The 17940-nt window shown below is 43.4% G+C and overlaps 1 protein-coding gene and 1 non-coding gene across 2 annotated transcripts; both read left to right on the forward strand.

The window, feature by feature from the left end:
• The first annotated feature begins 9186 nt into the window (after positions 1 to 9186).
• Positions 9187 to 14159, forward strand: Rpl6 (ribosomal protein L6). The gene is made up of 7 exons (XM_038345248.2): positions 9187 to 9258; positions 10041 to 10289; positions 10373 to 10474; positions 11582 to 11725; positions 12185 to 12233; positions 13431 to 13615; positions 13973 to 14159. Exons 2-7 carry the CDS (start codon positions 10041 to 10043, stop codon positions 14123 to 14125), a joined length of 882 nt encoding a protein of 293 aa, XP_038201176.1. The 5' UTR covers positions 9187 to 9258; the 3' UTR covers positions 14126 to 14159.
• Positions 9698 to 9831, forward strand: LOC119825824. Its single transcript, XR_005287291.1, has one exon. It is a non-coding gene; the product is annotated as a small nucleolar RNA SNORA42/SNORA80 family (small nucleolar RNA).
• Positions 14160 to 17940: the final 3781 nt, after the last annotated feature.

Here is a 17940-nt window from a genome sequence, read left to right on the forward strand (position 1 = left end):
AATGTCACAGGCAAGCCAAAGGACCTCCCTTACTTCAGTTTCCCTCTCTGCCCTCCAGGGTGAGTTTGTGAAGTGCTTAGAAGGGTGCCTGATAGAGTTCTTGGTGAACACCATTTCTCATTAGCTCCTTTCCAAAGGAGACTTGGAGCATTTAAGTATGGAAAACACCCTAGGCATACTCTGTCCAGAGCTATCTAGAACTCCAATGGAATTGTATCACTCTTTTGTTCTGGGAAGGAGGCCCAAGGCCTTGAAGATTAAGCTGTAATCGTTCCATTAACACCAGACCCTTCCAAATATAGCTGATGCCACAGAACCCAACAGTTGCCAAAGGCATTGTTCTTCGTGTTTCTGGCATAGTTGCTTTTCAAAGGTTAGTTCTGCATGTCTGGAATATTCCTTTCATTTTTAATTTTTAATTGATATTTATTTTTGGTTTTTTGAGTTTTTTGGTTTTTGGTTTGGTTTTTTATGTGTATCTGGCTGTCTGTAAATTGATCTGTAGATCATGCTGGCCTTGAACTAACAGAGATCTGCCTGTCTCTGCCTTCTTAGTGCTGGGATTAAAGGTGTGCACCACTGTCCAACTAAAAATTCATTTATTTTTAGAGGAGGACCTCCATTTGTCAAGGACCACAGTCACACAGGGTAACCTGCAACCCACCAGGCTAGTCCCAGCCTTCCAAATTGCTAGGATTATATTCCACCAAACTCAGTGGAATATTCTTTTAAAAATGCATATTTGTGTTGGGAAGTGGTGGCTCATCCTATAATCCCAGCACTTGGCTGGCAGAAGCAGGCAGATCTCTGTGAGTTCAAAGCCAGCCAAGTCTTCAAGAGCTAGTTCCAAAACAGACTCCAAAGCTAGAGAAACCCTACCCCCCCCAAAAAAAATACAAGTTTCTTTTATTTTGAGTTATGTGTATATGTGTGGGGGGGTGCAGTGCCTGCAGAAATTCCAAAGGAGTATAGGATCCTCTAGAACTGGAGTTACAGGTGGTTGTGAGCCACCAGGTGGTTGCTGGGAAACAAACCCTGGAAGATGTGGAAGATCAGCAAGTGCAGGCAATCACCCACCTCCTTTTGTTTGAGACTGGTGTCCCAAATGGCCTTGAGCTCACAACTAGTTGAGAATGACCTTGAACTTCAATCCTCCTGCCTCTACCTTCAAGTTCTGGGATTACAGGCATATAATCCTATAATTAGACCACACAAGATTCATACAGTGCTGGGAACCACACCTATACCAGGAAAGTATTCTAACAACTGGGTTCCATTACCAGCCAAGGTCTGGAATAGTCTTCAAACCTTTGACCCATTAGAAACTAAATGCCAGGCAATATTAAACTCCAGTTTAAGTGGGGATAACACTCTGGCAAACCCCTTAACCACTTTCCAAAATAAGTAAATGCCTCTTCCTGTGGGTCCGACTATGCTTGCTCATGACTCTATCAGTCCCTAACACACTTCAGCATCACTAGGACTAAACTTTCTGTGTCTTCCATTCAGACCGCAAGCTCCTTAAATGACGAGGTCATTGTTTCCTTCCACTACATGTGCCTAGAGTCTAGCACAGTGACTGGCTGATAACAAGTTCAAATATATTCATTTAAAGATACTTTATTGGAGATCAGCAAGATGGCTGTAGGAAAAGAACTGACTCCTGCAATTTGTCCTTTGACTGCCACATGTACCCTGGCATAAGTACCACACACACACACACACACACACACACACACACACACACTAAATAAATGTAATAAAGGATCCACCTCCTGGTCAAAAAGGATTTTTAAATTTTTAGCTTGGCTATATATATATATATATGTGTGTGTGTGTGTGTGTGTGTGTGTGTGTGTGTATGTGTGTATATATATGTGTGTGTATATATGTATATATATATATATATATATATATATATATATATATATATATGAGACAGGTTTCTCTGTAGCTTTGGAGCCTGTCCTGGAACTCACTCTGTAGACCAGGCTGGCCTCAAACTCACAGAGATTCGCCTGCCTCCACCTCCTGAGTGTTAGGATTAAAGGTATGCACCATCATGTCTTTAAATTTTTTTAAAAACTGGGTATGGGCCGGGCGGTGGTGGCGCACGCCTTTAATCCCAGCACTCGGGAGGCAGAGGCAGGCGGATCTCTGTGAGTTCGAGACCAGCCTGGTCTACAAGAGCTAGTTCCAGGACAGGCTCCAAAGCCACAGAGAAACCCTGTCTCAAAAAAACCAAAAAAAAAAAAAAACAAAAAAAAAAACTGGGTATGGTAGCACATGCCTTTGATTCTCGAACTTGAAAGGTATAGCAGCAGATGAATCTCTATCAATTTGAGGTAAGTCCGAGCTTCATATTGTGTTCCAGGACAACCATGGCTACATAGAACTTTTCTCAAAACAAAAACAAAACAAACAAAACACACACACAAACCCAACATAGTTTACTAGGGGCTGAGGATACAGCTCAGTGAGCAGAGTGCTTGCAACATTTATGAAGTCCTGGGTTTGATCCCATTACCCTGTATACCAGACGTGGTGGCACACTCCTGTAATCCTAGAAATCAAAAGATTGAGACAGGAGAATCAGAAGTTCAAGGTTACCCCATCTACTTAGAAAGTTAGAGGCTAGCCTGATCTGTGTAAGACTCACTCAAAAATACATAAGTGTTGCTGGAGAGATGGCTCAGTGGCTAAAAGTAAGCACTGCTCTTGCATAGAACTTCAAGTTCAATCCCCAGTTCCCACTTCAGTCAACTCACAAGTGCCAGTAAGTATAGCTCCAGGGGATCTGACACCTCTGGCCTCTCTGTTGCCCTGTACAAACTGACACACAATCATACAAACATGCACACATATGCACACACACTCATATACTCTCTCACACACATTCATACCTACACTCATTCACATATATATATACACACACATACACACAGAAATAGAAATAAAAAAATAAGATCTTTTAAAAAATTTGGTAAGTGGTGGCTCAGCGTGTAGGGCGCGTGCGGGTGCGTGCGCGTGTCCGCGAGTTCGAATCCCGTGTGTTGTGTGTGTCGTGTGCTGCTTGTGCCGACCTGGCGCGCGCATGTGTATCATCCACGCCGCGTCTTGTGGGAAAAAAATAAAATAAAAAAAATAAAAAATTTGGTAAATAGGCTTAGCGGGGGTGTGGCAGAACACGCCTTAATTCCAGCACTCAGGAGGCAGAGGCAGGCAAATTCCAGGACAGCCAGAGATACACAGAGAAACCCTGCCTCAAACAAACAAACAATCAATCAATCAATAAATAAATAAAAGCGATTCAGGGGAGGTGGTGCAATGGGTAAATATACTTTCCAGCAAACCTGACAGTGTCAGGTTTGGATCCCTAGGACCCGGAACAATCTGGACATAGCAGCACAGGGTCTGTAACCCCAGCAAGTCACAAATGGGAGACAGAGACAAGAGAATCTCCAAAAATCCTTGCATCAGCCAGCCTGGAATATGCAATGGCAAAGATGCCCTGTCTCAATCTAGGTGGCAAGGGAGGATCTCTGACCTCTAACCTACACATCACACACACACAACAGCACACATGTGTCTGCAACCCCCACATGAACAAACAGGAACATGCATACATACCCTCAAACATCATCAAACATATACTTAGGTTCCATAAGATTAAATAAATAAAGATACTTTATTCACTGGGAATGACGATACACGCTTCAAATCCCAGCCCTTGAGGCCAAAGTGGATGTCACATAAACTTCCGGGTCAGCTTCAGTTGCTTAATGAGAGAATCTTACCTGGATTCTTACTTAACTCAGAAAGCAACAGATCTTCCTGGCATTAAGCCAAATTCTTTTAAGACAGATATGCAACACCTACCTACCCGAGATCCCAATATTTGGGAGCTGAGGCAGGAAGATTGCTAAGAGTCTGAGCCCAGCCTGGGCTATTTAGCAAGCACCAGTCTAGCTGAGGTTACATAACAAAATCCTGTCTCAAAAAACAAAGAAAACCAGGGTCTGGGAGATGGCTCTGAGATGGCTCTATAGAGCTAGTTTCAGGGCAAGCACCAAAAACTACAGAGAAACCCTGTCTCAAAAAATTAAAAAAAAAAGAAAGAAATGCAAAGACATGCCTTCAATCTGGGCCACATCTTTTTTTAAAAAAAATTTTATTGCTATTTATTGAGCTCTACATTTTTCTCTGCTCCCCTCCCCGCCTCTCCCCTCCCCTCTTCAATCCTCCCCAAGGTCCCCACGCTCCCAATTTACTCAGGAGATCTTGTCTTTTTATACTTTCTACTTCCCATGTAGATTAGATCTATGTAAGTCTCTCTTACTGTCCGCATTGTTGTCTAAATTCTCTGGGATTGTGGTTTCTAGACTGGCTTTCTTTACTTCATGTTTAAAAACCACCTATGAGTGAGTACATATGATAATTGTCTTCCTGTGTCTGGATTACTTCACTCAAAATAATGTTTTTTTTCCAAAGATTTATTTATTTATTGTGTATACAGTGTTCTGTCTGCTTGTATGCCACCAGACCAGAAGAGGGCACCAGATCTCATTATAGATGGTTGTGAGCCACCACGTGGTTGCTAAATTGAACTCAGGACCTCTGAACCATCTCTCCAGCCATAGAAAAAAATAATGTTTTCTAGCTCCATCCATTTTCTTGCAAAATTCAAGCTGTCGTTATTTTTTTTCTGCTGTGTAGTACTCCATTGTGTAAATGTATCACATTTTTCTTATCCAGTCTTCAATCGAGGGGCATTTAGGTTGTTTCCAGGTTCTGACTATGACAAACAAAGCTGCTATGAACATAGTTGAGCACATGTCCTTGTGGCACGATTGGGCATCCCTTGGATATATACCCAAAAGTGGTATTACTTGGTCTTGAGGAAGGTAGTTTCCTAATTTTCTGAGAAATCACCACACTGACGTCCAAAGGGGTTGTACCAGCTTGCATTCCCACCAGCAATGCAGAAGTGTTCCCTTTTCCCCACAACCTCTCCAGCATAAATTGTCATCAGTGTTTTTGATCTTGACCATTCTTACAGGTGTAAGATGGAATCTCAGAGTTGCTTTGACTTGCATTTCTCTGATGATTAAGGATGTTGAACATTTCCTTAAGTGTCTTTCAGCCATTTTAGATTCCTCTGTTGAGAGTTCTCTGTTTAGGTCTGTACTCCATTTTTTTAATTGGATTATGTGATCTTTTGGTGTTCCATTTCTTGAGTTCTTTGTATATTTTGGAGATCAGACCTCTGTCTGATGTGGGGTTAGTGAAGATCTTTTCCCATTTTCTAGGCTGTTGTTTTGTCTTGTTGACCGTGTCCTTTGCCTTACAGAAGCTTTTCAGTTTCAGGAGGTCCCATTTATTAATTGTTTCTCTCAGTGTCTGTGCTGCTGGGGTTATATTTAGAAAGTGGTTCCCTGTGCCAATGCGTTCAAGTGTACTTCCTACTTTCTCTACTATAAGGTGGCTGGCTTTGATCCATTTGGACTTGAATTTTGTTCACTGTAACAGATATGGGTCTATTTTCATGTTGATATCCAGTTATGCCAGAATCACTTGTTAAATATGCTTTATTTTTTCCATTTGATATTTTTTGCTTCCTTGTCAAAGATCAGGTGTTCGAAGATGTGTGGATTGATATCCAGGTCTTCTATTCGGTTCCATCGGTCCTCCTGTCTGTCCTTATCTCAATACCAGGCTGTTTTCAGTACTGTAACTCTGTAGTAGAGTTTGAAGTCAGTGATGCCTTCAGTTCTTTTATTGTATAGGATTGTTTTGGCTATCCTGGGTTTTTTGTTTTTCTAAATGAAGTTGTTCTTTCGAGGTCTTTGAAGAATTTTGCTGGGATTTTGATAGGCATCTCTGTGGCATTTTATTTTATTTTATTTTATTTTATTTTATGTGCATGAGTGTTTTTCAACAGGAAGCAGGAAATCACAGACAGTTCTGAGCTGTCATGTGGGTGCTGGCAATTGAACCTGGGTCCTTGGGAAGAACAGCCAGTGCTTTTAACCACTGAGCCATCTCTCCAGTCTCTCTCTCTCTCTCTCTCTCTCTCTCTCTCTCTTTCTTTCTTTCTTTCTTCCTTTATTCCTTCCTTCCTTTTTTTTTCTGAGACAAGGTTTCTCTGTGCAACCCTGACTATCCTGAAACTCATTTTGTAGACTGGGCTGGCCTCTGACTCATAGAGATCCAACTGTTTCTGCCTCCCTACTGCTGGGATCGGAGGTGTGTGCCACCACTTTCCATCTTCCTTTTATGTTTTTTGAGACCAGGTCTCACTAAGTTGCCCAGATTGGTCTTGGACTCACTCTGTAGCCCGGCTGGTCTTGAACCTCTCTCTGAGTCTCCTACCTAATCCTCCCAAGTAGCCTCCCAACCCTAGGCTCAGGTGTCCACCAGTGTTAATGGTTTGTTGTGTACTCTGCCATAGTTTTCTCTTTACCTATATAAACACACAATCTCCACCTACTCCGAAAATGTATAACATATAATAAACAAACATTCTCACCTACACCTAAAATGTATAACCTATTAAGATTTTTTTCTATTTTATTTATTATTGTTACTATTACTATTATTTGAAATGGTCACATTAAAATAAACTGTTTGTTTGTTTGTTTGTTTTTCTAGACAGGTTTTTTTCTGTAGCATTGGAGCCTGTACTGGAACTAGCTCCTGTAGACCATGCTGGCCTCGAACTCACAGAGATCCGCCTGCTACTGCCTCCCAAGTGCTGGGATTAAAGGCATGCGCCACCGCTGCCTGCAAAATAGAAAATTTTAAAAAATAAAACAAAAAAACACCTACTGCTTGTGGTGCTTCACATGTTGAATTCCAACATTTAGGAGACAGAGGCATGAGTGTATTTGGGAGTTTGAGGCCAGTCTGGTTCCTATAGAGGAATCTGAGGCAGCCAGGGCTACACAGTAAGATCCTGTCTCAAAAAGTTAGAAAGGAATTTAATAATTTTTAACCTTGTAGTTGTATGTTTCGCAATACTACAGCCAAACACAAGAGGGAGCACAGTTATGCTTTTACTTCAGTATCAGATCATTTAACGGGTTTGGTACTTAGCAAGATAAGAGAGAGACTCTGACATTATCAGACTTTTCCTTCTTCCCTCCCTCCTTCCCTCCTTCCCTCCCTCCCTCCCTCCCTCCCTCCCTCCCTCCCTCCCTCCCTCCCTCCCTGCCTTCCATCCTTCCGTCCTTTTCTGTGTGAGGGGGAAAGGAACTACAGACCCTGAGATACTAGACAACTGTTCTAGCATGGGTCACTTACTGAGCCTCTTGTCCCAAGCTTCGAAGGAGCTCAAGTGAGCAACTCCGTACTCCGCCATGACATTTTCTGTAGCAACAGCTGCTGAGAAGTACTTCCCTCCAGAAAATGAACAAATACAGATGCTGAGTGGCTGAGAAGAGGTTTTAGTGGTCAAGAGCAAGCATGAGGCCCTGGAGTTTTGATTCTCAGCAGTCATATACCACACGAGGATCCCTGGAGCTTCCTGGCCTCCTAACCAACTCCCTCCAAAAAATAATGAGCTTCAAGATAAAAAAAAAAAAAGATTCTACCTCAAGAAAACAAGGCAGAGAGTGCTAGGGCTGGGCACTCACTCTTCTGCCCTCCAAACATTCATGCATGGTTCCCTGCACACCTCACATGCACCTGCATACAAGTGCATAATCACATACATGCACACACATGCACACACTAACTAACTAACTAGCAAAATAATGGAATTTTTAAAAAGATGCTAACATCCCCATTCTCAAAAGAGAGAGAAGTGTCAAAGCTTCTCCTTGATACTGTACCTGGACAGCAAATGACCCTCAATTGCCATAAAATACAATCGTTGATAATTAGATTGGAGCCGGGCATGGTACTGCATGCCTTTGATCCCAGTACTTGACAGGCAGAGGCAGGCAGATCTCTGTGCATTAGAGCCCACCTGGTTTACACAGACGCTGTCTTGAATAAAACAAAACGTGGTGAGGGGAGAAAGAGAGTATCAGGTTGGCTCCTGTTCTAAGGTATCTATCCTTCACAGCTCTCCTTTGCAGTCCTCTTGGTCTTGAGGAGCATCTCATCACTATCATGTCCACCTCAGTTAGCCAGAACCAGAGAAAGCCTAAGAGAGTCCTGGAGACTCAGTCAGGAAGCAGATCATTTGGAGCAGAAGAAATCACAGTGAAGGGCAAAGGACATGACTCAGTGGGTAAAAGTGCTTGTCACAAAGCTCTGAGTTCCATCCCTGAGACCCACAGGGTGGAATTACAGAACTGATTCCTGTAAGTGGGCCTCTGACCTCCACATGCACACACATAAACACACTTGTGCACACAAACACATAACTATCCAAGTGAAAAGTTCCTACTTCTAGCAATAGGCAACAGACAAATAGAAGTCAGGAAGTACCACACTGTGTACTTGTTGATCTAAGCACTGTGAAGTGGGAGAGAATTGTTATGTGTGGGGCCGATGTGATGACCTGAGTCGGGTCCCTAGGACTCATGTATTGGAAGGAGAGCACTGACTCCCCCAAGGTGTCCTCTGACCTTCACCTATGTGATGTTGGTATGCACCCACTCCACATACTTACTTACAAACATACTCACATAAAGATGCACATAAGGGCTGGAGAGATTGCTCAGTGGTTAAGAGCACTGGCTGTTCTTCCAGAGGTCACAACCATCTGTAATGAGGTCTGGCGCCCTCTTCTGGCGTGTAAGCATACATGGAGGCAGAATGCTGTATACATAATAAATAAACCTTAAAAAAAAAATAAACATGCACATAAAATAAATAAAAATATAATAATAAAAAAGAAACCGTCACATATACTCTATTGTTTATTTTTCAAAGAATATTAGTTTAGGTTAACTTTAAATATGAACAAAAACTTATTACTTTGAAATTTTATTTTTTTATCGTTTAGTATGTGTGCGTTCATGTAGGTCAGAGGACATCTCTGTAAAGTCCGTCCTCTACTTTACAGGATAGAGGATCAAACTCTGATCATAATTTGGTAGAAAGCGTATTTACTCGCTGAGCCTCTCATCCACCCTTGCCGCTTAAGGAAAATGATTCCCTAGTCAAAACACGTTGCATCGGCTATGGTATACGAAAAAACTACATTTCCCATGATGTCCCACACAGGAAGGAAGTGATCTTGGACTCCTCCCGTCATTGCTTATAGACCGGAAGCCGGGACCTTAGTTCTCTTTCCCATCTTGCAAGGTAGGAATGGCGGGCGTTTCTGCGAGAGCCACTCTCAGGACCCCTATCCTGGTCCATCCGAAGTCAGGGGACATCCGAGGGCCACCGCCCAGGGCCCGCTATGGTCGAGGTCACTCACCAGGTCTCTCTGGAGCGTCATTTCTGTTGGCGTGGGTTGGAGGAGGCCGAAGAGCGAGCGTAGCGCCCGAGACGGCCGCCGGGCCTTGCCAGCTGCCGTAGCCTGGAGAGTCTTAGAGGACCTGTACGGTGGCGTGCGCCCTCTAAGCCGGTGTCGGGGTTCCAGAACTCTCCGCAGAGCTCGCCTCGGCCACGTCGGCTTCCCCGGCACCTCCGGAAGTCCGAGAGTGCCGCTTGTTGCCTTTTGGTCGAGTTGTGAACGTAGTGGCACCGGGAGCCGAGGGCGGCCCCAGAGAGAGTGGTCTTAAAGATACGAGTAGGTGCATGGGTTTGGATTTATGGCAGGCCCTTTTCCCTGGGCCTGTCATAGTGTCCCGTGCTAGAGCAACTTGCGGCCCCGAACCATTGCCTGGCCTCTGCCTGTAGGCTGCTGGCACTGAAGTGGGTCGCACAGTAAGAAGGGAAAACAGGCTTGAAAGCAGCGGCTTCCTTGCTGTGTAGACTTGGGAGAATAAGTTTGCTAAGTTTTGAGTAAAAAAAAGAAAACTTAATGTTCCTAGCTATGCGTGGGAGACCTGTTGCAAGCAGCAGAGGGTTGACTTCGATATTGACTTGTTGCAGACGGTTGACGAAATGCCTTCATTATTTTTTCTTTACATCACAAGATGGCGGGTGAAAAAGCCGAGAAACCTGATACAAAAGAGAAGAAACCTGCAGCCAAGAAGGCTGGCGGTGATGCCCCTGCCGCTGCTGCAGCCAAAAAGGGTGACCCTAAGGCTAAAAAGCTCAAGAAGGGGAAGCCCCATTGCAGCAGAAATCCAGTCCTTGTTAGAGGAATTGGCAGGTACTCCCGATCTGCTATGTATTCCAGAAAGGCCATGTACAAAAGGAAATACACAGCTGCGAAAACCAAGGTAAGAGGAGGAAATGCCCCACCGTTACACCTTAGCTACGGTTGTCCTGTCTGCCGCAGTCCTTGATGGGTTTGTCTTTGTAGGTTGAAAAGAAGAAGAAAAAGGAAAAGGTTCTTGCCACTGTCACAAAGCCTGTTGGTGGTGACAAGAATGGTGGTACCCGGGTGGTTAAGCTTCGAAAAATGGTAAGATCTGGAGGAGGTAGGCAGTGAGTTTAAATTTGAATGATGTGGAGATGTTGATTTTTCGGGGCCAGATGGCCTGAAGAGAAATGATTCTGGGCTCTTAAGTACTGGGTTGTGTTGAAAGCGGCTTGGTGTACTTAGGAATGAGTTGTTAGGCTGGGGTGTAGCTCAGTGTGAGTAAAGCACACCCAAAGTTCTGGCTTTTCCATTGCCAGCACTGCAAAGTGGGGATTGTGTGAGTTAATTTAACTAACTTGTACCAGTGACTACTTTGTGCCATTTTTTGTCCTTTTTGGGTAAATGGGTGGAAGTTGTGCTTCTACAGCTGGGAGTCTGATGAGGTAGGAGTTAAAGTATGTCAAACATACTTTACCTTAATGAGACAACACACTGTGTCTCTCCCTCCCCATTATAATTGTACTTGAGAAGGGGTCTCAACCTGGGCCACATTAGAATTTGGAGCCAGGCTGTGGCCTCACAGGCCTTGAATCCCAGCCACCTGGAGGCAGAGGAATCTCTGAGTTTAAGGACAGCCAAGGCTGTTGGGGAAACCTTTTCTTGCCAGGGGTGGTATCTTTTGCCTTTAATTCCAGCACTAGGGAGGGGATGCAGAGGCAGGTGAACTCTTGAGTTCCAGGCAGCTACAGAGAAACCTTGTCTCGAAAAAAAAAAAACCAAAGAAAAAGAAAGTTTGAGGGATTGGAGAACTGGCTCTGGTTAAAGTAAGCCAGGTGTGGCAGGACACACCTTTAATCCCAGGATTTAGGAGGGGCAGAAGGGGGGCTTAAGAGGGGCTATCATCCCAGGATTAGGAAATTTCCTTTCCTGGTTGTTTCTGGGGTTTACCCAGAGGCTGTCTCAGTTCGTATCTGAACAGCTTTCTTTTTTTTTTTTTTAAAGATTTATTTATTATGTATACATTCTGCCTCGATGTATGCCCGCACACCAGAGGAGGGCACCAGATCTCAGTACAGATGGTTGTGAGCCACCATGTGGTTGCTGGGAATTGAACTCAGGACCTCTGGAAGAGCAGGCAGTGCTCTTAACCTCTGAGCCATCTCTCCAGTCCCTGAACAGCTTTAAGTGTGGTACATGCACTCTCTTCAGCCCAGGTATTATCCTACCGAAGATGTGCCTCGGAAGCTGCTGAGCCATGGCAAAAAGCCCTTCAGTCAGCACGTGAGACGCCTGCGTGCCAGCATCACTCCTGGGACTGTCCTCATCATCCTCACCGGACGCCACAGGGGCAAGGTAAGCAGTGTCCCATAGAGGCTGGATCATAATATTTTACCATTAATATTTATATATGCTGTTTTTGGTGTTGTGAATTATGTATGTGATTTGCTTGCTTAAGAGACTAGCTGCACTGTGTGTGGGTAGAATTTAGAAATTGCCTTTTGATGGTGGTGGTTTGGGGTTCTTTGTTTTTTCTAAAAACTTTGACAAGACTTCTGTAACCCAGTCGGGCTTTAACCCATGATTCTCCTGCTTCTACAGTATCAGGTTATGTGTGTGTACTCACATGCCTGCCTTTAGACCAGTGGTTCTCAACCTGTGGGTCTTGACCTCATTGGGATCACTTTAAGACCATCTGATTATCAGATACTTAGAATTTATAACAGTAGCAAAATTACAGTAACATTAATTTTATGTTGGGGGGTCAGAAGTCAGGATACAATTGCTAAATGTCATTTTCTGTTTGATATCCAGAGAGTGGTTTTCCTGAAGCAACTGGGCAGTGGTTTACTGCTTGTAACAGGTAAGAAAATCCTTAGTATATTTGCTTTTAGCAGGATGTCATAGAACCCAGGATGGCCTTTCCTAATCCTGCTTTCTGACAGTTGAGATTGCTAGGTACCAATCACTGTTCTTGACTTGAGACATGCTTGTTCCAGAATCAAGCTACAAACTTACAGCACTCCCCCGGCTTCAGGTTTCCTGCTGTGAAATTGAGACACACACTTATATTTTTGTGTCAGGAGGTACACATAGCCCATGTGAAGGTCAGAGACAACCAAGGCCTTCCTGTCTTGCTATGGTCTCACCAGCTCCTATTTATTTTTCTTTCTTTTTTTTTTTTTTTTTTGGTTTTTCGAGACAGGGTTTCTCTGTAGCTTTGAAGCCTATCCTGGAACTAGCTCTTGTAGACCAGGCTGGTCTCGAACTCACAGAGATCCGCCTGCCTCTGCCTCCCGAGTGCTGGGATTAAAGGCGTGCGCCACCGCTGCCTATTTTTCTATAGCAATCAGGCTTAATTAGAGCAAGAATATATTCTTTGCCTGTCACAGTGGCTTATAAATGTGTTTGCTTAAGAGCTTGAGTTTGATTCCTGGACCTACATAATATAAGGAGAAGGGGGATTTTAAGTGCTGCAAGTTTTGATAGCAAGGTAACTTTTTCCCCATCATAATTCTTATAGCCTTGCACACTTGTAAGAGGAGTTTGTAGACAGATAAAAAATGAATGGTTGCTGGGTGGGGTTGGAGCACTCGGGCAGAGGCAGGCAGAAGGGAGAGAGTCAGTGGTTCCCCACAAGGGTATTCCATGATTTCAGCCAATCTGTGTAAAAGATGACTATCTTCTTACCTGGTCCCTTGAAAAGGCAGGGTGAGAAAAAGGCCTTGGATGGGCAGATTTTGGAGCAGGTAACACTTTTTCAAATTAGGAAGTTTTGGACCCTCTGTGTGTGCTGGGAATTTAAGGGTCTTTAGCAAGAGTGGACATAACATCTAACCATTGAGCCATCTCTTGGATCCCTGTTCCCAGACCCCAGTTAACCTTTTTCTTGTTTGACACAGGGTCTCACTATGTAGACCAATCTAGCCTTAAACGCAAGAGATCTGCCTTCCTTTCTCTCTCCTGAAGTTAAAGACATGTGTCACCATGCACAGACTAAATCTTGATTGCTGAGTGTTAATTCTTATTTTTCAAACTTTGATTTAAAATTTTTCCCCAGGACCTCTTGCCCTCAACAGAGTCCCTCTGAGAAGAACACATCAGAAGTTTGTCATCGCCACCTCTACAAAGGTTGATATCAGCACAGTTAAAATCCCCAAACACCTGACTGATGCTTACTTCAAGAAAAAGCAACTGCGTAAGCCCAGGCACCAGGAGGGTGAGATTTTTGACACAGAAAAGGAGGTGAGGAAGTAACATTCTGACTTGAGATTGCTCTAGATGGTCAGTGTGACCTCAGTTGTCGTTAGTCTACTCTTAAGAGTAAATAGCGCTGGGCGGTGGTGGCGCACGCCTTTAATCCCAGCACTCGGGAGGCAGAGGCAGGCGGATCTCTGTGAGTTCGAGACCAGCCTGGTCTACAAGAGCTAGTTCCAGGACAGGCTCCAAAGCCACAGAGAAACCCTGTCTCGACAAACCAAAAAAAAAAAAAAAAGAGTAAATAGCCCTTGGGGGAGGGTATGATTTGCTTTATCAGTTCTTGTCAAGTAGGTCTTTTTCTAGGGGAGTGATGGTTTTAAATGTTTTCTTTTCTCTGTTTAGAAATATGAGATTACAGAGCAGCGCAAGGCTGATCAGAAAACGGTGGACTCACAGATTCTGCCAAAGATCAAAGCTGTTCCTCAGCTGCAGGGCTACCTGCGTTCTCAGTTCTGTCTGACAAACGGGATGTATCCTCACAAACTGGTTTTCTAAATTGCTGACAACCTAATTAAACAGCTTCATGTGTCTCTTCGTGTCTCTTTTTGTGTTGGAATGTTGGATGAGTGCTTTGTAGGTGTTCCAGTGTCTTCCTCTGGCCCTTTCTGCTTGTTCTGAAATCCACATGCTAGGATGGTCAACCAAAGAGTTTCAGGATCCTGCTGTCTCTGCCCCTCTCCCCATCTGTTGTTGGATTTGGGGTACACACACGGCCAGTGCTAGCTAGCTTTAACTGTAGGTATATTTTTGCTTCCTACCAAGTAGGATTGCAGGAGAGTTGTGCTGTGGGCCTCAGATTTGGCTCATTTGGGGGGAAATAAATTAGGGTTATACTCAGTTATAGACCCAACTGACCTCGAGCTCACTTGTGAGTGCTGGAATTAACAGGTGTCCACTACTACTGCCCTGCTCTCAGTTTCTTGCATGCTGAACAGATGAATAGTGGGGTGAGGGGCTGGAGAGATGGCTCAGAGGTTAAGAGCATTGCCTGCTCTTCCAAAGGTCCTGAGTTCAATTGCCAGCAATCACATGGTGGCTCGCAACCATTTGTAATGGGATCTGGTGCCCTCTTGCATGCAGACATGCACACAGAATATTGTGTACATATTTTTTAAAAAATGGAGTGAGACGGGCTGTGGTGGCACATGGCATTAATTCCAGAGAGACAGGTACATCTAAGATAGGGCTAGGCAGAAAGTGTCAAACACAAAAAGTAGAATTGTCCTGCTGTGAACAAATCAAAGCTTAATTATGTGGAAGAGAAAAAGGGTTTGGTTCTCCTTTCAGTTAAAAACCATTTCTGGGGGCTGGAGAGATGGCTCAGTGGTTAAGAGCACTGCCTGCTCTTCCAAAGGTCTTGAGTTCAATTCCCAGCAACCATATGGTGGCTCACAACCATCTGTAATGGGGTCTGGTGCCCTCTTCTGGCATGCAGGCATACATGTAGACAGGATATTGTGTATATAATATTAAAATTTCTGCTCATCTTCCAATCATTGCAGTTGTGGATTTGAGTCTCAGTATACAGGCAGGCTACATTCATCCCACCCCAGCTCTTTGAAGACGTGTGATTTGTATGATAGTGCAAAGTGGTCTTATGCCATCCAGTTTATAAAGAGCTAGGCATGGTAGTAAATGCATGTGTATATGTGTTCCTGGTATCATAAGGTCAGAAGACAGCCTAATCTGTTATGAATGGTGTAAATCATCAACTCAGCTGGCAACATGACCCCAGCCCACTGCAAGAGCCATCTTTTTAACACAACTTTTTAAGTGTGTGGATGCATGTACCACGTGTATACCTGGTGCACAGAGGTCAAAAGAGGCCATTGGATTTCCCGGACAAAGAATTGGATGGTTGTGACCAGAGTAACAAGTGTCCTTAACTGGAGCATCTAAGTTATAACAAATTGTCTTGTGAATAGTTTTGTATTAGTGAGGTCTTGTTATTTTGCTGGGTTAATGGGATTGTAACTAGTTGGGACCTATATTATACTAGGTGACATACCTGTTTTTGTGCCCAATAAGCACCAGAGTGTCTGTTTTTTCTTTTTGTTTTTTTGAGTTAGGGCTTCTCTGTTAAACAGCTTTGGTTGTCCTGGAACTCAGATTTGCCTTCCTCTGCGTCCGAATGCTGGGATTAAAAGTCTGACCACCACTGCCTGGCAACTTTTTTTAAAATTGAAAGGTAATTATTGAATTCTTGTGGGCACCTGTGTGCCAGGATATGGTTGTAGAGGTCAGAGGACACTGAATATGAATATAAATCAAGTGCTTTAACCAACTGATCCTACTATATATTGTATATTGGCTTGCCTTTTTTGGTCTTTTTTTTTTTTTAAAGTGTGTATGTCTGTTTCATGTGTGCTCCTGGTGCCCGTGGAGGATAGAAACATATCCCTGGAATTTAAGTTATTGTTGGGAACAAACCTGAGGCCTTTGGAAGAGTAGCCCATGCTATTAACTGTTGAGTTGTTTTGGCTTTCTTTTGAGTTCAATTCCCAGCAACCACATGCTGGCTCACAACCACCTAAAATGAGATCTAGTGCCCTCTTCTGGCGTATAGGCACACATGCAGGCAGAACACTATGCATACTAAATAAATAAATCATTTTAAAAAAAGTTAGGCCAGGTCTATATTGATCAAACTTAAATTCCACTTCCCAGGAGCAAGAAAACTGTTTTAAGTCAATGTAAGACCCATTGTACCTGACATTTGTTACCCTCTTTAAAAGTTTCATTTGTCTTGATAGATGTGCTGTGTGAGCATAAAAAGGCTTTATTTTTACTGGATATTGACCTCTCAGGAACATGCACAAATCTCTGAAGCATAAGGGTTCCATCAGGTGCTCAAAAAGGAAGAAAACAAATGTGTAAGCTGTTGCTTCAGCTTTGAGAACACTTGCCCTGCACACACGAGTTCAAATCCTCAGCACCTATATAAACTATATATGGCTTCAGGTGCCTGCAGCTTCAGGATTAGAGGTCAGGGACAAGGGGCTCATTGGCCAGCCAGCCTAGGCAAAACAGCAAGCTTCCAGTGTGTTCAAACTTCAGCAGCACATACAGATTTACACCCATGTATACATATAAGCAAATATATACACATATAGACGTGCATATGCGTGTATACTCATATAAACATGTATATACAAAGACTAACGCAGGCACATGCACACAGAAACACAAATGTAGTAAGCAAGGAAACTAATAACCAGATTGCAGCAAACCTAATCTACTGTAGCCCTTTGCTTAGGCCTTGTTTTCAGATAAGGTATTCACAACTTTCTGGTGGATACAAATTCAGAAAAAAACTAACCCAGGATATATATATATATATATATATATATATATATATATATATATATATATATATTATTTAAAAAGTCCTCTATATAGCTTTAAAAACCGTAGTATGGGGTGAGTTACAGAACTTTTAGCTAGGCTCAACATATTGTTGATGTAAAATTTCTAAAATGTCTAAAATTGTTATGATGTAGAACTTTGAAAGTGAAAAAAATAATTTTTTTATAAAGCCATGGATGAATTGTTTTAAAGTAAACTTTTTAATTGAACATTTATGTCTTTTATTAATCTGTGGGATGAAAAGTCCTCTTCTTAATCCCTGTCCCAGGTATAATCGCATCATGGTCCAGCTGTCAATGTGGGGTAAGAACAGGGTCATAACCTAATACTCCTCATGGCAGGGAGTCCAGGCCTTGATTGTATTACACTGTTTCAGGGCCTAACTGAAGTTCTCACAGAGGGATAGATGATAGGTTAAACAATCTAGGTACTGCTTAATCTCAGAGGAGCAGGGTCCCCACCTGCTAGGCATGGATGGCAGGACACGAGAGAGCCTGCTGGACCACAGCTGTGTCCCATAGCTGAGCCTACCACTATGCCTGTGGCTGTGGATGCCACCTGAGCCATAAGCAGTGGGAGCTTGGGTTGACATCAAGGATGAGTATGCAGGAGGATGGGTAGGGCAGGTCACTGGTCAGCAACTGCTTTTTGATTTCTCCTAAACATAGTAGCCATTGTGGGACCTTGAGGAACAGGTTAAGAAGAGATGAACAACCAGGTAGTTTAAAACCTGGAGGCAGAGGCAGAGGCAGGCAGATCTCTTGAGTTTTAGGCCACCTGGTCTACAGAGTGAGATCCAGGACATCAGGATAGCCAGGGCTACACAGAAAAATCCTGTCTCGAAAAACAGAATGACCAGATCCTCAGTAACAGTTTTAATGTTTAAATAAATGGGGAGGTGGAGAATTGAGAATTTTGTTTTCTATTGCTGTGAAGAGACACCA

The sequence above is a fragment of the Arvicola amphibius genome, chromosome 10, assembly GCF_903992535.2.
Source record: "Arvicola amphibius chromosome 10, mArvAmp1.2, whole genome shotgun sequence".
NCBI classification, from domain to species: Eukaryota; Metazoa; Chordata; class Mammalia; order Rodentia; family Cricetidae; genus Arvicola; species Arvicola amphibius.